Source organism: Octodon degus, unplaced genomic scaffold (assembly GCF_000260255.1).
Source record: "Octodon degus isolate 3935 unplaced genomic scaffold, OctDeg1.0 scaffold00233, whole genome shotgun sequence".
NCBI lineage: Eukaryota > Metazoa > Chordata > Mammalia > Rodentia > Octodontidae > Octodon > Octodon degus.
Genome location: NW_004524809.1, coordinates 2210514 through 2234711, shown reverse-complemented (window position 1 = coordinate 2234711; position 24198 = coordinate 2210514). Strand labels below are relative to the sequence as shown.

The following is a 24198-nucleotide window of genomic DNA, read 5'->3' as shown; positions in this document are numbered from 1 at the left end:
AAAAAGAGTGGTAGGATTACAGGCATGTGGCGCCAGGCTGGGTTTCAGACATGAATTTCAACATAGGTCCTTTTCTTATCTTCTCAGAGCCCCATATTTTTCTATTGTGAGATGGGTTAATAGACTTATTTTAAAGGTTTGTTGTCTAGATTACATATGTGAATGCTGTTTGGACATAAGTTGTATTTAAATAACACACAGTAAAAGGTAGCTGTGTTACTCATATTGGACTGTCAACTTGTTTCAGCATTTTCCTTTCATGTCATGTTTTTTAAAATCTTCTATAGTAAAAAAGCACGTTTAGATTGGAATACTGATGCTGCCTCTTTGATTGGAGAAGAACTTCAAGTAGATTTCCTGGATCATGTTCCCCTCACAACACACAACTTTGTAAGTTGCAGATCTCTTCTTGTTTCATGGCATGTTGAGTGCCTTACTTTACATGATAGGAGCTTCTGATAGGTGAGGTAATTAGGATGTAGATTATTGGATTATTAAAGCTCTAATTATGCCGTTGTTTATATTCCACTACCTGGAAATACACCTAATTTTTGGTTATGAATTATATAGACTTTGGAAACATGACTCTTCATTTGAGTAAACTCTTGGACACCATGGAGAAAATAAACTATCTTGGGTTATCTTTACTTAGTACAACTTAACCCTGTGTTCTTGTTACAGGCTCGGAAGACGTTCCTGAAGCTTGCCTTCTGTGATATCTGTCAGAAGTTCCTGCTAAATGGGTTTCGATGTCAGACTTGTGGCTACAAATTTCACGAGCACTGTAGCACCAAAGTCCCTACTATGTGTGTGGACTGGAGTAACATCAGACAGCTCTTGTAAGACACCCCCAAATGGAAGGATGAGAATGTAGATATCTTTGTGACTTGGAAACCACCTACATTAGCAGTGTGATAGTTTTGAAAGTAGCTATCTTGGTGTGGTATTATAAGCCATCATCTGTCCAGTTAATGTTGGCATACTGTGACACAAGGAGGAATGAACAAAGAGGTGTGAAAGCTGAAAGGTTTTGCACCTTTGCTTCTGCTAGTGACATCTACCAGGCAGACAGTGTTCTTCATTTTGTTGAACATGGTCAGTGGACCTTATGATATTCAGAAGGAGTATCTGGGCTGGGCATGGTGGCGCATGTCTACAATCACAGCATTCTGGGAGGCTGAGGCAGGAGGGTGACTAGTGGGAGCATAGCCTGGACAACTTGAGTGACGTAGCAAGACCCTGTTTCAAAATAATTTTTAAAAGAGCCAAGGATATAGTTTAATGGGAAGTGTCCCTGATTTTTCAGTGCCTAGCCCGCATAGGTGTGCCCATGTGCAAAGATCTGCACACAGTCTTGTACACCATAGTTAGTGCTATTTTCTTCATCTGAAACTGGAGAAGACGTCATTTGGGCTTAAGTTTGAGAATAAAATTTTGAAAGATGCATACTTTTACCAGAAGCCATACCAGGTACCAAACTACCTTATACAGACAAAATAGTTGATTTTATTAAATAATGAAAAATTTACAGTTAAAGTACATGTTTCAAAATGCCTTTTAAAAACTTACTGTGAAATGCCAAATTTCATTTTTTACCTAGAGTACCATAGAAGTCAAGGGAACATTGCCTTGGTCCACAATGGGAACATCTTTTTCACTTGCATGGCAGTTGGTGTTGACTGAGCCTGAGTAACACAGAGGGCACACGCTTAGAGTCCAGTGGTTACATTGGCATGCTAGTTTTGTCTTTACCTGTGACATAATGAAACCTTAATTAACATACCTGAAAGCTAGGGCATTAGCCTTCTTTATAGTGTTCTGAACCAGCTTGAGACAGCTCTCAGTTCTCCCATGTGGAAAGACAGAGCCCAGATAATTATCACTTCACTTCTCCTTTTATTTAAGTCTTTAGGTGTGTTTTTTTTTTTTTTTTTTTTTTCTTTTTGCAGAACTGGGGGTTGAGGGGGCTGGAGAGATGGCTCAGTGGTCTAAAGCACCTACTTGAAACAAGCTTGGCAAAGCACAGGGACCGCGGTTCGATCCCCAGCACCACATGCCAGCCAGACCCGCCCCCTGGTGGGCTGAGCTGGCCACACACACACACAATAAATAAATGTAATAAAAAAAAAAAAAAAAAAATAATAAAAAAAAAAAAAAAAGAACTGGGGGTTGAACTCAGGCCCTTGCTTTTGCCAGGCAAGCGCTTATTCCGCTGAGCTATCTCCCCAGCCCTAAGCCTTTAGGTGATAAGTCTTGTTTTTCTTTATACTTAACCTTCCTTATGTGTTTACAGAAAAGCTTTCTGTTCATAGGTTGTAAAATGCCCTGATGTAACTTTAAAATACATCCTTTTGTTATAGTGGGAGATCATACCATGTGTCCTAGAGATCTTGCTGGGGCCTATGTGCTTGCTGGCAAATAGTTTCCTGTTGCCCACATCTCTTATGTACTGCACCCTGGCACCAGGCTGGGCATTGGGCAGTCTTCTTTCTCCAGGTGGCCAGAGTGGTGGGGAAAATGTGCCTGGGGAAAGTGCCATTCATGGCTAGCAGTGGGCAGGGCAACTGGGCCTCTTTGAAGTTCCTGCACATCTGTAATCCAGTCTTTCCTTGATTTCTCTTAGGTTGTTTCCAAATTCCACTATTGGTGACAGTGGGGTCCCAGCACTACCTTCTTTGACAATGCGTCGGATGCGAGAGTCTGTTTCCCGGATGCCTGTTAGGTAACTTATGACTCTGAGCCTTTCTTTTGGAAAGCTGTTTTGGGCAGGGTGCTGGGGTCAGAAGCCCTAAGGCAGAAGGCCAGGGCTGTTAACATTCTCTCCTCTGTTCTGTGCTATTTCTTGCATCACAGCCAGATGTGGAAGTGTCTCTTTGTGGCTCTGTAGCTCTTATGTTGGGAAAGTGATTTGAACTTGCGTCTCTTCTGTAACTGCAGTACATTTAACAGATTACAATTTGAGCTCACATCTTACTCAGTGTTACACATGAATTTAGAACCTAAAATAAGTACTTCTAAGGATTTTGTATTGTTAAAAAAGAATTTAATTAGATCTTCAATATAAATGCCTTTTTAAAAATGCCTGTGAGTTTCCATATAACTTACATTTAACAGATCAATTTGAGTTCATTGCTTGCTCAGTGTTACACATGAATTAATTAATTAATTAATTTATTTTTTCGGAACCGGGGATTGAACTCAGGTCCTTGTGCTTGCCAGGGAAGCACTTATTCTACTGAGCCATCTCCCCGGCCCCAGTGTTACACATGAATTGAGAACCTAAATGATGTCTGTGTCTTAGAAATATGTCTTCAGTAAATATGTCATCAGGTATCATTTAATAGCTATTGTAAGACTGCTGGAGAAATCGTTAAAGATAGCATTATCTTAGAAAAAGGAATTTTCTGAGTGTGATGGTGCTGTAATCCCAGGGTTTGGGAGGCCAAGGCTAGAGGATTGCCGTTAAGTTTGAGGCCAACCTGAACTACATAGTGAGATCCTGTGTCAAAACAAAAACCACAAGAAATTTGTATTGAAATAATATATTTGTATATGGCTTTAATTTTTTGATAATTTGCAAAGCACACTAGAGCAGACTATTGTGCTTACCTCTGAAGATTAAAAGAAACTAGGTTTCTTTTTTTAAAAAATGTAGTTGTTGCAGGGTCTCACTATGCAGCTCTGGCTCATGATGATCCTCCTCCCCTCAGCTCTCAGTGCTGGGATTACAGACTTGCACCACCATGCTCCCAGGACTCTGGTGAGGTTCATCCCATCCTGGGGGCAGGGCTGGTGCAGCATTGCTAGGGATCAGAACCTTCATCCCTGTGCTTGCCTAGGCAGGCACTTTAGTCTGCTGAGCAATCTTGTCGGCCTGAAACTAGGTTTATGAAGGCTACATCTGGAATTAGTTGGGAAGGTTGACTTCAAGGTGGTAGAACAGCCTTGTAAAAATTAGCTTCTTATAATTTTTTTTTTTGGTGGCTCCAGATTGCCTCCAGCGCTAGTCTGGATTGCCTTGAGTATCTGGGTATCGAACCACCACTCCCAGAGACTGACTGCTTTGTTTAAGCAGGCACTTAAACAACTGAGCTAATGGGTGGGCCCCCACTTCTTACTGTTTGAATTCATATATCTTACCCGAATCTGAACATAGGTTAAACTAACCTTTAAAGCAGGTAATAAAAATGTTCTACTTGGTCTTTTGGTGCTGGGTCTGAAAGCCAGAGTCTCATACATGTAGGCTTATGAGCTTTACCCCGGCTGCACTGTTGTGTCTTGCTTGGCAATGCTGGAGATTGAACCCTGGCAACCAGACATTACCACTGAGCTATGTCCCAGCCCCAGATGTGTTACCAGATTGGTTGGTAAAAGGGATGGTTGTCATATTGACTGAAAGAAGCTAGTGATTTATTCACAGCTAGGTATTTCAGATCTAGGACTGAGTTGACCATAATTTTTGTGCACTAGTTTAGGGGAGAACATATATGGTGGGTGAATGTTGGCCTTTTTGCAGAGGCATTCAGCAGGTCTAACCATCTCCAGATCTTCTTTAACAATTTCTGATGTGTTCTCTAAGTGAAACTGGGCAGGTTGCAGCTAGGTTAGCAGTGGTATTTGCCAAAGTTTATTCTTTCATGGAGATGCTTTAAAAATTCCATGTATTGTGTAGAGCTGATTTATTGGAAAGAAAACATGTAATGTATTATTTTCATGTGAATTATGAGCTCATACATTAGTATTTTCATTTTCAAAAATTACTTGCCTGGTATGCACAAGGCCCTGAGTTTGATCCCTAACACTGCAAACACAGTTAACACAGTTTACATGCCAAAGCACTTATACAGAAGAGAATTTTTTTAAATGATGGATTGAAAGAATGAGACATTTTTATAGCTCATTTGTCCCCATTGTATTTTAGTGAAGTGTAGGCAGCTGAAAGACTGTGCCAGTGGGTTGGCTTGAGTGCCAGTCATGGAATCTTCTTTTTTACCCCCCTCTTGCCCAGTTCCCAGCACAGGTATTCCACACCGCACGCCTTTACCTTCAACTCCTCCAGCCCCTCCTCTGAAGGTTCCCTCTCCCAGAGACAGAGATCAACATCCACACCTAATGTCCACATGGTCAGCACAACGCTGCCTGTGGACAGCAGGATGATTGAGGTAAGGGGCCCCAGTGTGGTGCTGGTGTCAGTGCATAGCTGGGGCTGATGGTTGGGTAAGGTTTTGGGTTTCAAATGATACACCGTTTTCTCAGGCCCTTTGACTTAACATATAAGTTTTGTTCAGAATATCTGTAGACTGGCAGAATAATCAAGTTAATATGTTATTCATTAGAGAACTAAAACTCCTAAAGAAGTCTTCACAGTTGAACCCATTGTCTCATGTCAGATTGGAATTAAGAGTAGTTTCATTTTGATGTGGGGAGGAAAGCATTGATGGTACAAATTCTTCAGGAGAATTTTAAATGACCTCATTTAGAAATAAAAGAGTGAAGTCCTTGGAGTTAAATAAGCACTTATAGAAGTGCCCAAAGGTAGAGCTTTCAAATTGACTTTTTCTTTTCTTGGCTTTTTTGGTATGTTCTGTTTGTTTTCTACTTCATCTTTAATAACTGAATATATTTAAACTATACTTCCTTTGTTCTTTATTCTTCTTTATTTCTCATTGCTTTGGACTAGAGTAACAGCCTGAATACTTCTCCCAGGGCGTGGTCCAGAGGATTTTGTGTGAGGGGAAGAGTAGGTATTTTCTTCTTCATGCCTTTATTTCCTTGTCATTAACAGGATTGCTAAAACTGTCATGACTTATTTGGCACCCAAATGTCAGCATTCTGTCCTTACACTAAAGCCCGGGAGTGTGGTCACTATATCTGTTTTACACCATTAATTATTCCTTAGAAATACTCAGGGACTTCTGCTACCCAGGGCAAGGATTATCTAGCCTTTGATCACAGTGTTACATTTTCCCTGCCTCTGTGAGGGGCCATGTATAAGCTGTACACTTGATTACTGGTCTGTTCCTATAATCCCAGTAATAATGCTATAATAAGTTGTTTTCTTTTGTTACATGATTTGCTTCTACATAAGCATTCTTAACACCTGGAGCATTAAAAGTGAAAATTCTTCAGTTTTAGTTATATAGTTACTGTTATGCTTACTTTTTAAAATCACATATGGTTTACCTCTTTTCTTTGGATAGTACTGGGGTTTGAACTCAGTGATGCTGTACTGCTGAGTTAGATCTCAGTGCTTTTTATATTTTGAGACAGGATCTTGCTTAGTTGCCCGGCTGGCCTTAAACTTGTCCTTCTTTAGCCTCCTAAGTAGCTGGGATATCAAACCTGTGTCATCAAGCCCAGAATGATTTAGCATTTTTAACTTGACATTGTTGCTTTCTAAAAAGCATTTCTAATTCTTCTAAACTAATATGTAGATTCCAGAACCACAAAAAAATTTCTTCTAGGATAAACGCTTTCAAATGTAGTTATAGTGCAGTAAAAATATGAGCTACTTAATGAATTTAGGGAAGAAAATTACTGTGACATGAAGGGAAAAAATCTTTGTATACTTGGGACTATAATTCTGATTAAAAAATGTTTTTCTATGCTTACTAAAAACAATAGATAACTAATGAAGCTATCACTGGTGAATATTCTATTGAAATTCAGGTTATTGCTGGCAGTTATCCTGCCACACCTGTAACCCTAAAGATCCTTACACCTCTTGCCTTCCCTTGCAGGTGAGGTGGGTGCTGAGCTAGCCAGGGCTGGGAAGCAGAACCAGGCTTCATGGTTAAGCATTGAGGATGCCTGGCAGGTGGGGAGGGGTACAGGTGGTTCATGGTGGTTTTCTCTTGTGAAGATATCATGGATTAGGTCATTGTAGCTCCAGCAATTGTGTGGGCCAAGCATTTCATCTACACTAACATTATACAAAGCAAGCTTGCACAGAATTTCCCAGAAAGATAAGCTTTTGAGGGTAAGGGGGCATATGATTTTATATTTTTGTTGTAAATTCCATTCTAGGGAAGATAGCAAGATCTAGGTTTAAAATGTCTCTAAACAGTTCCTAAAGAGTCTCTTTGGTGACCTAATGTTGCATTGCCCTGCAGTGTGAGGCAGCACACAGTGGCCACAGTGCTGTGGGCTGAGGCCCATCCAATGCATGATGCTATCTGGTTGTTTCTGGGACCCTGGCCACAGCTCTTGGCCTGTTCATCTGTTTTCTTGTGTGTAAAATAGAAGTTCTGGACCAGAGGACACATGATGTCACACTTTCCATTATTCCAGTCTTAGGTGAAGTGTTAATCATGATTTGCACCCTTGGCTGACTGCACCTTCCAGTCAAGTTCCCCTAAGTTCCACTCTTAGTGCAGGAAGAGGGAGCTTGGCATGAGTGTCACTGCCTCCCTTCCTGAGACTCAGAGCCTAGGAAGGGACTCACAGCGATGTGCCAGCTTTTCTAGGAAGGGGCCTTTTGTGTGCATTGTTTCTTCTTTACAAAGAATGTAATTTCTGTTGGATATGAAAGATTAATGTTAAGCCTCCTAATGGTTAAAAACCAATTTTGGAAAAAAATGGCCTCCAGCATTTGATGAATTCAATCGACAGAATAGATTAGTGTGTGGAATTAGACTTTCTGTGTGCTAGAAGTTTTATAGTCCACTTGACTCCTATACATGCCCTCTCCTTTCCTTCTAGCCCACAGATTGACCAGTTCTCCTTTTCTGTTTCAGGATGCAATTCGAAGTCACAGCGAATCAGGTATTTTTCTGTAGTCATTTAGCAAATAATAATGGACTTTCTCTCTATGCTGTGTATCTCCTGTGGGCTTATGCACATGTGGACTCTGTCTTGTTCATTAAGCCTCCCCGTCAGCCTTGTCCAGCAGCCCCACCAACCTGAGCCCTACAGGCTGGTCACAGCCCAAAACCCCTGTGCCAGCACAAAGAGAACGTGCTCCAGGAACTGGTACACAGGAGAAGAACAAAATTGTGAGTGTGGTCCACAGGCCTTCCTGCCATAGAGTGTTCTTAACTTATTCTGGGATGGGACTCTAGTAAAATATACTTAATGGGTGAGATTATAAATCTTAGTACCATTTTTGGCATGCTTGCTTAAGAAAGTTGCCAGTGTGCTCCACACTAAAATGGCATTTTCTCGAAGAAAAAAATGAGAGTTACGGTGTTTGTCTTTAAAGATATGGGACAGGCGGGGTTGGATTGACCTTTGGATTGATGCCCTGGCTGTCAATAGACCATTGCCTCCCCTGGACCATATTGAACAATCTCCCCTTATTCCAGAGGCCTCGAGGACAGAGAGATTCAAGTTATTACTGGGAAATAGAAGCCAGTGAAGTGATGCTGTCCACTCGAATTGGGTCAGGCTCCTTCGGAACTGTCTATAAGGGCAAGTGGCATGGTAAGTGTAGATTTTCTTGGGCTGCAGGTTCAGGGCAGACAGTTGCAGGCTAGAGAGACCTGGCAGCATGCTTCTTCCATGGTGACCAGGCCACCTTTGAGGATAGATCTTGATGGTGTTTGTGTGAAATGTCACAGGGTTCTTTGTAGGCTAAGGTTCTTCACTTGGGATGAAAAATTTCTTCAGACAGTTGTAAACTAGTGAACAAGAATTGAGTTCTAGTCAAATACTGGAAACTAAGTACAGTACTCTTATGGGACCTGCTGGGCAGCACCTGCTGCAGGTGGTAGGAGCATGAATTCTAGAAACTCAGAACTTGGAAGGACTTTGCTGAGCATAGTGTACAGGAAGAAAGGTCTGGAGAGTGGGCTCATCTGCCCCTGGTGAGATGCCTGGCCCTCTGGAGGAAGCTGCTACTGCTGGGCCCTGTGGGCATCTGGCAGGCAGAAATGTATGGACTAACTTCTTGGGATATAAACACTGCTTCAGTGAAGATGCTTTGTCACTTAGAAGGAAGGTGCTATTTTAATTTTTGGTATAGCTTTTATGTTTTGGCAATGTTCACTGTTTTGGCAACGTACTTCCCATTTCTGTTTCAGGATTTTTAATGCCTCTGGCTTTAGAATGTTAGCAAATAAAGGCAGTATTTTCTTGGAAATGTTCCATGTTTCCGAAAAGTCATCTCTTCTAAACTCAGATTCCAGTCCAGCAAATTCCTAAAGTGTGTAGGTGCCTGTGTTTTTTATTTTGGATGACATAACAACTGTCTGTATAGATAAATGGGCAAAGTGAAGGAAGTTTAAGAGCCTCATGGGAAGGGAGCATTGAAATTGACAGTGCAGAAAACAGAAACCCCTTTGTCCTGAGTGCACACCGCTTGTGGCCATTGCAGCCAATCATCTGAGAAATCTTGGTTCTGAACAGCTTAAGACTGAACTTTGGTAATCTTTTTATGCTTTCTTTTCTTTTGAAACTCATGTCTAATTTCTACCCAGAAAAATGGTACAGTTGCGGAGTATTTGAGACATCCCACACGTGCCAGGGGCCTCAGGAAGGGCACAGGTCTACAGCAGAGCTCATTCTGCATCACAAGTTGTTAGGAGTCGGAGGAGGGGAGCATGGGCATTGTGTCCGGTGTTTCCATTAGGAGTAGATGGTCCTTTTCAAAGGCCTTAGTTCAAAGCTAACAGAAGCAATTCATATTGTGTCCAGTTTTGATTTTCCTTTGGTTGAGCAATTTTTTTAGGGGGGTGGTATACCAGAATCAAATCTTACACTTGCTGGTCAGGTGCTGTACTGTTGAGCTATTTCTCCGGCCCCAGTTGAGCACTTTTATTTGGGGCATCATAGTTTTTCAAGGCCTTCATTACCGGTACTGATTGTAGGCTTGTTTCCTGCCCACCTTGTGAGCTTTTACCCTTGGCAGTAGAGGTACTATAAGCCCAAAGAGCAAGAAACAGTATAAATGAGAAAGAATATAGTGCCAAGGAAGTAGAAATTTTTGGGTTGAGGGGTTTTGTGCTTTCATGTGTCTTAAATTTTGTTTACAGTATAATCTATTGAAAATGTTTTAAAAATAGCATCTTGTGATTTTCTTTTCTCTCTCTCTCTCTCTCTCTCTCTCTCTCTCTCTCTCTCTCTCTCTCTCTCTCTTTCTTTCTTTCTTTCTTTCTTTTTCCAGAACCAGGGATTGAACTCAGGCCCTTGCACTTGCCAGGGAAGTGCTTATTCCACTGAGCCATCTCCCTGGCCCCCATCTTATGATTTTCACTTAAAAAAATGTTTGAACTCAGTTCAGCAGTATACAAGCAAGTGATGAGAGTTTAGAAGAGTTGAGACAGAAGCTCAGCTCAAGAGGGATAGCCTCTGTCACTGTGGAGGAGACCTCCATGGCCAGCTTTGAGCCCTTGGGAGCATCAGCTATGCTCACTGTCAGTGGCAGGCAATGAGAGAAGGATACTGAGCATCCTTCTGTTGTAGAAAGCCGGTGTGATTAAAAGGGCAGTCAACCTCTCTGGGCAGAGCAGGAGAAAAGTTGTGTAAAAGTCAAAACTGGACACCTGTCATCACAACTGCTGAGGAAAGAAGATTGCAAGTTCTAGTGCAGCTTGGGCAGTTTAGGCTTTGTCTGAAAACAGGTAGAGATGCATGGGCCTTGGGAAATTGCTCATTAGTGGTGCGCACTTGCCTATCATGTGCAAAAGTCTTGGATTCAACCCCCAGTACTGGTTTAAAAAAAAAATTTTAAAAAGTAAAAAGCTAGCTCTTCCTTCTACAGTGGTTGACAAACAAGGTATAAATATCTGATTTAAAAGTGTAACTATGAAGACATTGTAACCTGTTTGCACAATAATCCTCCACTAGAGGGTGCTTCAGTCCTGATGAGCTTGTCTCAGGTTAGAAATGCTGAAGAACCATCACGCAGCAATTGTCCCTTACCTGCTGCTTTTCTCACTCAGCCCTGGGGCGCAGGGGGCATCTGGCAGCTTCCCTTGTGAATCATAAGAGGACTGAAGAAGTAGCATGAACCCCCAACATCCAGATTCAGAATTCTGTGCTGGTTCCTATGGAATGTCTTACTTTTCATACCTGTGTAAGGTAGAAAAAGCCAAAGTCAGACCATCTGCAGCACATTTGCCTCTGACTTTGTCTGAAGAAAAGATAAAAATGTCTGCCTTGCTGACTCCCCTGTGAGCTCTCTTCATAAACACCACAGTTCTCACCCCTTACACAGTGCTTTCTGGGGTTCATAAGCACATGCCTTCCGTTGGTGAGGCATGCTAGTTATGGGGGCTGGCATGATTCTAGAAAGAAAATGTGTCACCTATAGTCTGTCTTTCCTGAGAGTGAGCTTAGAAGGTCAGAGGAATGAGCAGCCAGCAGCCTGTCAGCAGGTACCCAGGGATGGTGTCTATAGAAAGATCTAGGAGCCCAGGCAGTTGGAGGCCAACTTTACATCAGTCTCAGACTGTAAGGCCTGTACCTGAGAAACTGTCCCAATGTTCCTTACTAAGCTCCTGCAGATAACCATTCTTCACTAGCCTTCCACCTATGGTTTCATCTTAGAATTCATTCACTTAAAAAAAAAAAAGAATTCATTCACTTCTTAAAATTTTTTTGGGGGAGGTGTTTGTACAGCCTTCTTTAAGCTAGAACAGAGGGACAGAAAGACCTGAATATCTGGGAACAGCAGGGGCCTCATATCCTCTGGGGCTGCCTACTGTACTCCAGACTTCTTGTTACATAAATCCACGTTGACTTGGTTTGATGCAGCACAGAGTTGAATAGATTTGTGACCCCTTCATCCCAGAATAAGTATTACTAAAAACAAAACTTGTTTGTAGCCACTCAGGTCCCTGACAGGAAGACAGGTGGAGTTGGGCCTGACAGCCATGTGTCTTTGACCATTGAAATACAGCAGTGGCCATGTTGCCTCCTGGAGTTTAGGAACATCAACCCTCGATGTTCACCACCTGGCCCCTCATCGTTTAGACAGGATGGGAGTGTATGGGGAAGGAGCCACTGCTCACCCCTCACTGAGATGGCTTCTGTACTGGACCCCACTGCAGGAGAGAGACAGTAAAAATCAGCCTCCTATAGTACTGAGGCCTGGGCATGCTTTTTACTGGGCAGAGTTCAGCCTCACTGACTGAAACAACCAAGAGTAGTTTGTCAGAGAAATAGTGGGCAGAGGCCTAAAAGGGTCTTTATTGTGGCGTATTGCCCCTACTGCTGGGTGTCAGTAATAGCCTCCATTCTCCAGGCATGTAGTCCTTCGGGCCCCTTGCAGTGGCCCAGGCAGAAAGCCTGGCAAGGCTTCTGTAGGCCACACATGTGGGTCACACTGACTGGTGCTTTGCCTAGGCCTCCCTTAAAATTTATTTTTAACTGATTCATAAAACAGTTTTACATATTAATGACGTGCCATGTAATGTTTCAGTATATGCATACACTGTGTGATGCTTAAGTTAGATTCAGACATATGTGTCCAGTGTTTTGTCATTTTAAGAATTTCATAATCTTTTCCTGAAGCTTTTACACTTATTGTTAGCCAAAAGGCCAAGAAGTGATCTTGCAGCTTTTAAAATAACATTATTGTCATCTTTAGTTACCCTAATGGATAGTCACTCTCAGGACTTCGAGATCCTCTCTGTGACTGAGTGACCATTCATTGATCATCCTTCCCCAGCCCTGAGAACCCCATTGTGCTCTCAGCTTGTACCCATTCTTTTTTTTTTTTTTTTGTGGTCGGCTTAGCCCACCCTGGGGTGGGGCAGGCACAACATTGGTACTGGGGATCGAACTGCAGTCCCAGTGCATTTGCCTAAGCAGGTGCTTTAGACTGCTGAGCTATTTTGCCGGCCTCTACCCATTCATTTTTAATTGTGCTTCTCCAGCATTTCTAAACACCATACATTCTTCTAGGGCTAGGAAATGAAGCTGTGGACAAAGAAGCACTTCTCTTATGGAGTTCACGCTCTGGTGTGGCTAGTGTATGAGGAAAGGCACACATGCCATGCAAGCACTGAGGAAGAGGTGGGAATGTGGGCAGAAGAGTGAGGAAAAACTCTGCCACTAGGGTTGTAGGGGCATGGTGGCTGTGCAGAGTGGCCCTTACTGGGCTCTTTGGAGAACACACAGGTTGACCTTGAACTCACTAGTCCATGCTGGCCTCGAACTTGTGGTGATCCTCCTGCTTCAGCCTCCCCACTGCTGTAACTAAAACATGTGCTACCATGCCCAACTTGAGAAGCTTGTTGAAGGGAGGCTCCTAGGAGCAGAGCCTGGAGAGGTTGGACATAACTTGGGTGAAATGGGGCCCAGATTGTCCTAGACCCCCGCCAAGGTCTGGCCACTGCTTTCTGGAAGGAGGGGAAATAATGTCAACACCTGTAGAAAGCCATTCTTTCTGTTGAGTTTAAGCCCTTGCTCTGTAGGGGTTGTTTATCCATCCCAACAGACTGGAGTTCCTTAGTGGCTATGTGGATCACTTACACATAAGTCAGACCAAAGCTATCCTGCAGAAGTATACCTCTGTGGCCTTAGTAAGAAACAATGCAGTCTGTCACCCTGTTTAAAGGTTTTTTTTGTTGTTGTTTTGTCTGTCTTTTTGAGAAAGGGTTTCACTATGCATTTCAGGCTGACTTTCAACTCACTTTTTAGGCCAACCTGGTCTTGAACTAACAGTGGTCCTCCTGTCTCACTATTGTGTACTAGGATTACAGGCATACGCTACAATGCCTGGCTACCCTGTTTAATGTTGAGCTGGCTGGCAGGGCCATGTATACTACCTGTGTTCCATGTGGAAGCTGTGCTGTGCGCTTAACAGGACCCAAGCCACCAGCCGTCTCTCTGGTCCTGCTGCTTGCCTGACTGCCACACAGGCTGCTATCCCTTCACAGCTCTTGCATCTGTTCCCTCCTGCCGTTATCACTGTTGGCTCCTGTGCCTGCCTCTAACCTGGGCTGCCCACCCCTCTGTCCTACGCCAGTCCTAGGCCAGATCCCCCAGAGGAGTCTGTCCTTGCCTTGCAGCATCCACTCTTTCGCTGAGCCAGCTTTGCCTGGTACCCCATTCCCCCAGAAGCCCTTTTCCATCTTCCCACAGGGGCATCTGCCCTGTGTCTTGTCAAAGGGAGCAGCCCTATGCTCCACCTACACCTGCTTTCCAAGACAGAGAAGACAGCACAGTGTGTGTCCCCTGTGTAAAGTGGGTAGAGGCGTACAGGTGTTTGAGAGGTTTTGGAGGGTGCTTTGGAGCAGGACACATCGTGGCTTGGGTGCATCTCATCTGTGACCCACTTGAGCCACACTGGGCAACAGATATAATTTGTATAGGATAGTTTGTGTATATCCATCACAAAGCTTCCATTATTTTAAAAGATTTATCATGACATTTAAAATCGGGGCAGGTGGGCCGCAGGCTGGCAGTGCCATCTGTCCATGGTGGGTGCACCTGTGTGTTCCAAATAGCACTCCTGCCCTCTGGTCCTGCCGCTTACTGCTGCTGGCATCATGGGAAGGCCTGGGCTTTGTAAATTGCTTGTCACGAGTGTCCCTCTAGGGTCCTGTTGTGGGGTGGAGGTCATAACCACCACTGTAACCACATTGGGTAACATCTGGGACATAAAGGAGAGTCAAGCAAGGATATATCTGAGTCATGGTTCTGAGTCATGTTGGCACCTGGCAGTTGTGTTGCAGGCACAGGTGTATGGTGTAGGCCTGGAGCACTCGGGGCTCACCGTAATCAGTTGCATAGCTGGGGGCAAGTGTCTCTCATGGTTAGAAACGGGCTCGTGGTGCTTGTGCTACAGTGTACCTAGGAGGAGGGGAGAGTGCACAGGAGTAGGCACAGTAGCTGTTTATCTTTAGAGTGCTTTTTAATAGAGTAGAAGGTAGGATAGCTCACTTCAATACATGTGTTTGATTTGTTTTTACAAGAGATGTCTCTGCTGGCCAGTTGGTCTAGCGCTTCACACAGCTTGTTGCTGGGCTGTCTAGGACCATGCACTGGCCTTAACCTCCTGGGCCACAGGGGCCACTGCTATGTACATTGTCACTTGTGGTGCTGCCAGGGTATAAACTATCTATGATTGTTGAAGCTTGCCACAGGTCTCAGGTGGGTAAGGATGGAAATGAAACTATGGCTCTTTTGGGCACTTGATTTAGACATTTGCAGGTCTGTCTTTCTAAAGGATAGACTCCAAAGAAGTGATGCCCTGTATCTTCCTCAGCAACAGAGTACATGGAAACACCTCACAGCCTGTTGGGCTGAGTTTGCTGACTATGATCTTGTTTACAGGAGATGTGGCAGTGAAGATCCTGAAAGTGGTAGACCCAACCCCAGAGCAGTTCCAGGCCTTCAGGAATGAGGTGGCAGTGCTGCGGTGAGTATTGTCCTTGAGGTGGCCATGTGTTATCCCCAAGGCAGGGAGGGATTTTTCTACATTGGAGGTGGACATGCTCTTGTCACGTGGACCCCATCTAGGCACATTGCACTAATGCCCAGTTCTGTCTCTAGGTTTTTGTTTGATGTTGGGAGTAGATTCCATTTTTACCTTAATTTACACAAATGTTTTATAGCCAAGTTCCTTTACTCTGGGTTTCAAAACTTGAGCATCATATTCTGTGTTGCTGCTCTGCTCAAGAGAGGGTTGGGGTGGTGGAGTATTCCATAGGGGCCAGGTCCTGCGGCTCATGGAGAGCCATGTCACTGGTCAGAGAGAATATAACCCTTGGACAAGGCCTGCACTGCGGATGGTACATTGTGGCTGAGAGCTTGAGCTGGGGTGTGGGCTGTTGCTGGTGGTAGTGAGGACACAAAGGTCTAAGCCATGGAACAGTGGAGACTTCTGAGCATCCTCTTTCTCTTTCCCAGCAAAACGCGGCATGTGAACATCTTGCTTTTCATGGGATACATGACGAAGGACAACTTGGCTATTGTAACACAGTGGTGTGAGGGCAGTAGCCTCTACAAACACCTGCATGTCCAGGAGACCAAGTTCCAGATGTTCCAACTGATTGACATCGCTCGACAGACAGCACAGGGAATGGAGTGAGTATGAATGGCTGAGCACAGAGCTGGTCCCTAAGTGGACGCCAGAACTGGAAGAGCCTTTCAGTGAGCCATGAGTGATGCCAAGCGGCCTGCGTGCTGACTATCAAGGAGCCTGTGGGCAAGGGTCAGGCACTGGGACCTGTTGTAGGTCCTTACTGGCCAGGCTACACTTGAAAATCATCCAGAAGCCTCTGAACACCGCTTGCAGGGTCCCAGCTCAGTTAACTGTGGGCAGATAAAGCCCGCAGGCATCTCAGCACTAGGTTCTCCAGTACTTTCAAGTCTGTACCTGACGAGGTCTCCTCTAGCCCAGCTGCCCACAGCTTGGGGGTGGGGGTCGGGTGCTTGCCTTCCCTGGATCCTTCAGAATTTCTGTGGCAGGTGCCCTCACAGGGAACTAAATTTTAGTAACAGACTAATACCTTTTTAGAAAATTTATTGCTGTAATTCACATACCATAAAGCTTGCCATCCTCCATGTGTATACAGTGTTTATCACTACTCTATTAGCCAGAAAGACACCTCTGTGTTCCTTGTTACCCTGTCCTTCCTTACTCCAGCCCCTGGGCGCCTCTCCTTCCAGTCTCTGGTTTTATATATCTGTATCATCAGAATCCTAGGAGATGTAAATCACCTGGTCCTCTGTCCCTGCCTTCTCTTACTTAGCTTTTCATTTTTGGAACTAATGCTCCTTCATAGGAACAGGCTGTACCATCCTGTCCCATCAGCTGGTAGGCAGTAGGTTAGAATAAAACTGATGCTTAAAGCACCAGCACATTTGTCTGAACTCCCTTAGGGTAAGTGGTGATGTGGACTACACTAGCCCATCGGTCTCCCACCAGAGGGAGGCCCACAGGTGGCTTCATTTTTCAGCTATGGTTTGAACCTGCCTGTCCAGCTGTTTTTAGTAGATATATTTCCCTTCACAGCTACTTGCATGCGAAGAACATTATCCACCGGGACATGAAATCCAACAGTATCCTTTGCTGTTTCTGTCACTGGGTATCTCAGCTCAGAATTAGCAAACAAGGGTGACTTTTATCAAGTGGACCTCAGTGCTAGGGGACAGCTTTTTAGGGAAAGAGGCAAAAAACAGGAAGAAGCAAAATGTTTGTGCTTGGAGCAGCAGACCTCAAGGGTAAATCAGACTGCCTCTGCCTCCTGTACTGTGAGAAGCAGTGTCTAGGAAGTGTGATTTTTCTAGGTTTTTTTCTCAGCAACAATGATTTAAAGTGTTGAAACTTGAAATACTCCTGTTTTTATTGCACTTTTTATTCCTAGTTTATGACATTGTGTTTGTGTATCTGGTAAGAAAGTAGCTGTATGCTATTCTAGTAAGATTGCCAAAATTAATACTGAACATTGTCTTGAAGGTACAGGAGTACTTTAGAGGTCATGGTGGTTTCAGTGTGACCTTACATGTTTCATGGAAGAAGGGATGAGGCTTTCTTCACACTAAGTGGTGTGGCATGTAATGCTTGTCTATGCAGGGAGTGTGTTGCTGGGCAGGGTCAAGGCAGGGGTGTGGAGTAGGATCAGGAGAGGTGGCCAGTGTGGCTGTTATGTATACTTGTCTCAGGTACAGAATGCCTTTCATTGGTGGGTTTTTTTGGGCATCAAAATAGTACACCATGATATCAGACTGCACTGACTTAAGTAGGCATGAATTCCTGGGCCAGGCCACAGTCAGATGTACACTTCCTGATTCTTTATTTAGGAGGTAGTTGCTGTGAGGACACCAAGTGGGAAATTTCTGAATGTCAGCCATTGGCACTCAGGGAGGAATTCTGTCTCTTCTGGCTCACAAGTGTCAAGTGTGGGCAGTCATCAGTCCACACTTGGCTCCCTCATCACATGGGAAGGTCACAAGGTGAGGGAGCCCTCATCAGGATATGGCGGTGGGCAGTTCCTGTATCCTAGAAGGAGGAAGTTGAAAGTAGTTTTCAAAGCTTCCCAAACTTAGCAGAGGCAGGGCAGAGAAGGCTGCGTGAGGGTTAGTAGAGGTCACTGTGAAAAGCACTTTTGGAAGTTTTTTCAAATTAGGCCAACTGTTGAAGCCAGAGTCCTTAACAGGCATTGAGATATATTTCTCCATGAAGGCCTAACGGTGAAAATCGGCGATTTTGGTTTGGCAACTGTGAAGTCACGATGGAGTGGCTCTCAGCAGGTGGAGCAGCCCACTGGCTCTGTGCTATGGATGGTGAGTTTGGCACACTTGGCAGATGATGCTTCCTGAGGGAGCAGGAGAGAAGTCAAGTGGGAGTTGGTATGCATACAACAGCTCAGTAGACACTAAACCCTGAACTGGGTTTAGTGACTACCTGGTCCTGGCATCTATGGGGCTACCTCAGGGTGATATATGGGTCTCTGTCCTGCAGGCCCCAGAAGTCATTCGCATGCAGGACAACAATCCGTTCAGCTTTCAGTCTGATGTCTACTCCTATGGCATTGTGCTATATGAGCTGATGACGGGGGAACTCCCTTACTCCCACATCAACAACCGTGACCAGGTGATACACTGCACCTTAGCCCCCAGCTGCCTGTGGACCTCTGGGTCCCCTTCCACCACTCACCATTCTCTTCCCTTAGATCATCTTTATGGTGGGCCGAGGTTATGCATCACCAGACCTAAGCAAGCTCTACAAAAACTGCCCCAAGGCCATGAAGCGGCTGGTGGCAGACTGTGTGAAGAAAGTGAAGGAGGAGCGGCCTCTCTTCCCTCAGGTGAGGTCTTAGAAGGATGTAGGACAAGTTTAGGGTGGTGGTGGGACCTGGCCCAAAAGTACCAGCTGACTATCCTCATCACTGGGTTTCAGATCCTGTCTTCCATTGAGCTGCTCCAGCACTCTCTGCCCAAGATCAACCGGAGCGCATCTGAGCCATCCCTGCACCGGGCAGCACACACTGAGGACATCAACGCATGTACCCTGACCACATCCCCGCGGCTGCCTGTGTTCTAGTTGGCTCTGCACCCGGGGAGGGAGGGAGTCAGCAGCACCACTCGTCTGCCATCCTGAGGCGAAGCGCACGTGTCTACAAAAGCTGCTAAGGACCTTCTAGAACACACACAGGGCCTTACTTCACGTTGCCTTCTTCTCTACCCACATGGCCCCAAGAGGAGGAAGTTGGTGGCTGCCTTCCTGCCTCATCCCTTTGGGCCCAGCCTTCTCCAGGTGCACACAGATCTCATGCAATACTGTGCTGGACCCTGGCTGGCAGCGAGAGAGGGAATGATTTAGAGGGGAGAAAGGTGGTGGCCCCACTGTGGGGAAACACGATGTTTGGAAACTGGCTTTTTCACCTCTCAGACAGTGGTGCAGGGCCAAACAGTTTTGCACATGATGCACCAAACAGCCAGGACTGCCGGCCACGGAGAGCCTGCTTTTGGTACTATGGAACTTGACTGTGGGGACGTGTCCCTGCGTCCTATCTGCCTTCCCCAGGAGCAGCCCCGCCTCACCGAATCTGTCTTCCAGGAGCTGCCCCAGGGCGAGTGCTGGCCAGCCCTGTCCCAAGTCACCCTCTGTGTCGTGTATGCAAGGAAGCCAGGACCCAGGTTTTCTTGATCTGGGTTTTAACTTTGTTTTTATTGCACCCAACAAGAATACAAGTTATCTGATTGTTCTTCAATTATGTTATTTTAATAAAATAAATTAAATCTAAGTTTGATGGCTGTTAACTCCCTTTGAAGCAAGACAGACTCCCACTGCAGTTTTGCTTCCTTTCTTCTGCAGCAGAGTTCAAGGCAGTGGACTTCGTCTAGCCTAACTGTAAAGAGCAAAAAGGAACTCTAAAAGTCAGATAAGAGAGCTTCTACCCACACTTCAAGTAATGCACTTTATGAAACATTTGGTAATTATAGGTTTTTACAAAAATAAATTCAGGTTTGGAAAAATTGGTCTGACTTGTATGGTCACATGAAGTCTTCAGTTAAAATCAAACTGATCTCAGAAGATTCAAGATTGGAAAATGCTTTCAGTGAGCTAAAGTCTTTACAAATCATCACCTAAACCAGGCTTTCCAGGCAAGATGGGATAGCCTTGAGTATTAGCAATATGGACTTAAGAGCCCTCAGAATGACAATGGTGGACATGAGCTCCCAGGAGGGCAGGGGACCTATTTCCCAGGCAGAAGATGGAGCTCTCCTTATTGCTGTACACACAGCAGCATGCCCACAGCTTGGGCCTGGAGCACTGGAGGAACTCAGTTCAGCATGGAGTCTGTATCAGTTGTTCAAACACAGCATTCTGATCTGTTTAGTGCATGAGAGTGATTCACTGGAGAGTAATCCTTTTGCAGGTCTGTAGAATCCTTTGGTAAGAAATAAGAATAGCGAATCTGCTGCTTTAGTTACCAGTTTACTGTTTGCAAGGAGAAAACATCAAAAAGCCAGGTTGCCCTAAAATCAAAGCAGTCCAGACAGTTGACCGCTCAAGGGGCTGCAGGTGCAGCTAAGATATCAGCTATAAAAACAGTGACTGTATATGCTTAGTAGCTTATTTTATATCTTCCTTATGTCCCTGGACTGTCACACTGGAGTGGTAAGATCAAAAGCAACGATCATCTGCTCAACTCCAGTTGGTGGGCTACATGTGGCGGCAACCTGGCAGAGGTGGGGCTACCGGTGCCCAAGGTGCAGGGCAGTTGCTGCCTTCAGGGTTCCAGCGACTCCACTCCAGAAAGGTGCATAAAGAGGTCCCCAAGCTCAGCCACATCCACATCTTCTGTGCTGGGGACCTGATGGGTTTCACGGTTCTCGATAAAATCCCAGAGCCGCACTGAATTAAAGAACTGCAAAGACAGACACCAAGCTTACCAGTTACCACCAAAGGTGACCTGCAGGCTGTGCCCATGTCCTCATGGCCAACCCATACACTGTTGAGATAGAGGGTCAGAGGATGAGCCCACAGCTCCATGTCCTCATCCCCCCCCTAGCTCAGTGTCTCCCACAGTGGCCCCATGCCCTGTGCTTACCCTTACAGTGCCTTCAGAATTGAGCTGTTTCCGGGGCTTATCAGGCTCTGCCAGCCGCCCATCAGGGTAAGCATGGCGGTAGAGGCATTTGCTTCCAAATGGGCAGGTCCCTTTGCCTTGCTCAAAGTATTTGCAGGCTTTTTTTCTGAAGAATGGAAAAAGTGTCAAGCAGATGGGAGAATGGGGAAATAGGTGGATGGAGAGGCTGTGTTGTTTCAAGTTGCACTACAGCTGGGTGACAGAATGACAGCAGCCAGAAAGCTAAAACAAGGGCCAGCAGCTCCTCTGGAGACTTGAATAAAGATGGGGCCCTTGCATTTGCTCACAGCCTCAGGCATGCACAGTGGCCAAAGCACATGGAAATAGTGGGTCTGAGCCTCCAGCTCTGGATCCACTTTTCATCCCCACCTTTAGGGCACCCCCACTTCAAAATTCCATCTAGGGTTCCCTCAGCCTTGTCTGGCCACCAAGTCTAGAGGCACATCTAGTCCATCCTCCCTCCAGTTCCTTCCACACATTTGTTTCCCCTCCAAGGACCCAAGTTGGCATCTCCAGGTACCTGTCACTCCAGCCTCACCTCACATGGTCAGGGCTTCCCAAAGGCCCCAAATGGGGCCCCTGTGCCTTGTGTTCTGGCTTGAGTGACATTTCCCAAGTTGACACCAAACACTACCGGACTGCATGGCACAAAGGAACTGCGCACTGCAGGCATGTGGGGCCAGGTTCAGCAGCTGGTCATTTGCCCTGCCATGCTTGCCCTTTTGTGGACAGTCAGATGACAGGTGGGAAACAATGCAGAGGAAGAAACCTGGGACACTAGGCTTTAGTAACTGGTCAGTAGCACAAGGGAACCACTATTTTGTTTTTGGTGCTGGCTGACTTTGCCTTTTCTAGGCAAGCGCTGTATTACTGAGCTATGTCCCTGACCCCAAGAGAATTTTAAAAGGTGACATCAAGTGCCACTTTAATTTCCCTTCCCCTGTGAATCAGCCTGAAGTCACTAGATGGCACAAAAGCAGTAAGAACCTGGGGGAGCCCTAAAGGGCTGGATGTGTGGGGGAAGGGCTCTCTGGTTCAGAAGGCTAAGAGCAGGACTGGGGATATAGCTGCACAAGGGGGTAAGGAATCTGTCTCCAGGGGTAGGCAGGAAGAGAAGTGTCCCACCCATGGCTTGTGTCACCTGCCCAGAGCTCTGAGCAGTACCTAAGCCACTTGTTCAAAACAACTCAGATGCAGAGAAGAGAGAAGGTACAGCTCTTGAGTGTGAGTTTGGGTGTTTTACCCATCTGTTCAAACCAACACTTCAGCTCAGCAAGGTGGTGCATATTTGCAATTCCTAGGACTCGGGCTGAGGCAGGAAGATAGCAAGGTTCAGCCCAGCTTTGTCAATACAGGTAAGACTGCTCAAAATAAAAAGGATGGAGATGCAGCTCAGTAGCAACAACCAGGAAAATGGGACCCATTATTATTTTTAGTACCAGGGACTGAACTTAGGACCTTGCACTTGCCAGGTAGGCAGTTAAGCTGCTGGCCTGAGACCCATTCTGAAGAGAGAACACAGACCAGCCTCCAGGTGACAAGGACTTGAGTAGCTGCATATATGTGTTAGAGAAGAACAGAGAAGGAAAACAGATTAAAACAAGTTCACAGAGCCCTCTGAGGCTTATGAGACAGTATCAAAAAGCCTATTACACACATAGTCGGGAGAAGAAAAACAGGGTAGAAAATTTTGATGAAACAATGGCCAGGGCTGGCCAGATAGCTCAGCAGACTAAAGTGCCTGCTTAGGCAGAGCACAGCAGCCTGGGTTTGATCTCTGGTATGCTGTGCAGGCAGTGGCCCCGCCCCCGCTCCCGGGGCTCACTGAGAAGGCAATTGAGACTGGATGTGGTGGCATGTGCCTGTAATCCCAGTGCTTGGGAGGCTGAAAACGGGAGAATCACTACGAGTCCAATCTACACAGTGAGACCCTGTACTAAATATAAGAAAAACAATGGCCAGAATGTCCTAAAATTTGCTGAATGATACACATAGAGATTACAGACTACCAAGCAGTATGGTATGAAAAGACTCCTGGGCCAAATACCCAAGTGCACACCACCCAAGAAAGAGAAAATATTGGGAGCAATCAGATAATGACAAGATCTCCCAGTTCCCAGCAGAACCATTATGCCACATTAAAGCAAAGCACTAGGGAGGAGAACCTGAGTACCCAGCCTGTGAGGCCAAAATACTCAGAAGAACCTTCTCAAAGGTCTGGTAGAAAGGAACTCAAAAGTTATTGTCCAACAGAGCAAGGAAGTGTGAAAGGCAATTCTTGAGGCACAAGGTAATTATACCAAGTGAAGGAATTTTAATCATCCCTTGAGCTCTTTGGGACTTGGTTTTAGGATTTCCTAGACACCATGATCCATGGGTGCTCATGTCCCTCATCAAGTGGCATCATGCCTGCATGTAGCCTGTGCACATTCTGCCACTTTCAATTCACTTTAGATTATTGCTAACACAGTGTAAGTGGCATGCACACAGCCATCGCAACACACCGTTTAGGGAAAAGGAATAAAAATCCATCTATGGTCAGTATAAATGCATTCCCCCACCCCGAGTATTTCTAATCTAGTTGAATGTGAACTCTATGGCCCATGAGTATAGAAACTGGATTATGTACGTCAAATGAAAGAACACCACAAATAAATATCTGGGCCCTGAGGCAGGTCTTACCAAATTGCTAAATTACCTAAGCTGGGCCTGAACTTGACATCCTCCTGCCTCAGTCTCCTACAGTACTGAGATTACAGATGTATACTGTATCCAACCAAAATTTTCCTTTTAAAAAATGAGTTTGGGCCAGGGATATAGCTGAGTGACACAGTGCCTGCATGGCAAGCACAAGGTCCTGAGTTGAATTCCCAGTGTCAAAAAAATTCTACAAACCAAAAAAATGAGTTTAAGGCAAGAGCTGTTTTCTACATTATAGTTCATAATACATGTATTACATCTATAGTACAAAAGATAGTAATGGAGGGGCTGGGGAGATGGCTCAGTAGAATACTCATTTGCCTGGCAAGCACAAGGGCCTGAATTCAATCCCCAGTTCCAGGAAAAAAAAAAAAAAAAGACAAGACAGTAATGAGGTATAAAAGTTGGTAGGAAAAATTATGAAATCAGGGGCTGGGGAGATGGCTCAGTGGGATAAGCGCTTCCTTGGCAAGTGCAAGAGCCTGAGTTCAATCCCCAGTTCTGAAAA

The 24198-nt window shown here is 45.2% G+C and overlaps 2 protein-coding genes across 10 annotated transcripts in view; one reads left to right on the top strand and one right to left on the bottom strand.

Annotated features, from left to right (window-relative positions):
* The window catches only part of Raf1 (Raf-1 proto-oncogene, serine/threonine kinase), an 83744-nt gene extending 63139 nt beyond the window's left edge, over positions 1-20605 (top strand). The window contains exons 4-18 of one of the 6 annotated variants that reach the window (XM_023705940.1): positions 288-390; positions 682-839; positions 2624-2722; positions 5009-5162; positions 5681-5740; positions 7737-7764; positions 7879-7994; positions 8304-8421; positions 15223-15307; positions 15799-15975; positions 16907-16953; positions 18059-18177; positions 18356-18487; positions 18567-18701; positions 18794-20605. In XM_023705940.1, coding sequence (XP_023561708.1) covers positions 288-390; positions 682-839; positions 2624-2722; positions 5009-5162; positions 5681-5740; positions 7737-7764; positions 7879-7994; positions 8304-8421; positions 15223-15307; positions 15799-15975; positions 16907-16953; positions 18059-18177; positions 18356-18487; positions 18567-18701; positions 18794-18937 — 1675 coding nt within the window. In that variant the 3' untranslated portion in view covers positions 18938-20605. Of the gene's footprint in view, positions 1-287; positions 391-681; positions 840-2623; positions 2723-5008; positions 5163-5680; positions 5741-7736; positions 7765-7866; positions 7995-8303; positions 8422-15222; positions 15308-15798; positions 15976-16906; positions 16954-18058; positions 18178-18355; positions 18488-18566; positions 18702-18793 lie in introns of all 6 variants that reach the window. The other 5 variants (XM_023705942.1, XM_023705939.1, XM_023705941.1 and 2 more) reach the window with 5 other exon arrangements.
* A 3-nt stretch (positions 20606-20608) lies between these two features.
* Positions 20609-24198, bottom strand: part of Mkrn2 (makorin ring finger protein 2) — a 24551-nt gene continuing 20961 nt past the window's right edge. For all 4 annotated transcript variants that reach the window (XM_023705943.1, XM_023705945.1, XM_012512575.2 and 1 more), the window contains 2 exons: positions 20952-21096; positions 20609-20768 (listed from right to left, as the gene is read on the bottom strand). In XM_023705943.1, coding sequence (XP_023561711.1) covers positions 20631-20768; positions 20952-21096 — 283 coding nt within the window. In that variant the 3' untranslated portion in view covers positions 20609-20630. The remainder of the gene's footprint in view (positions 20769-20951; positions 21097-24198) is intronic.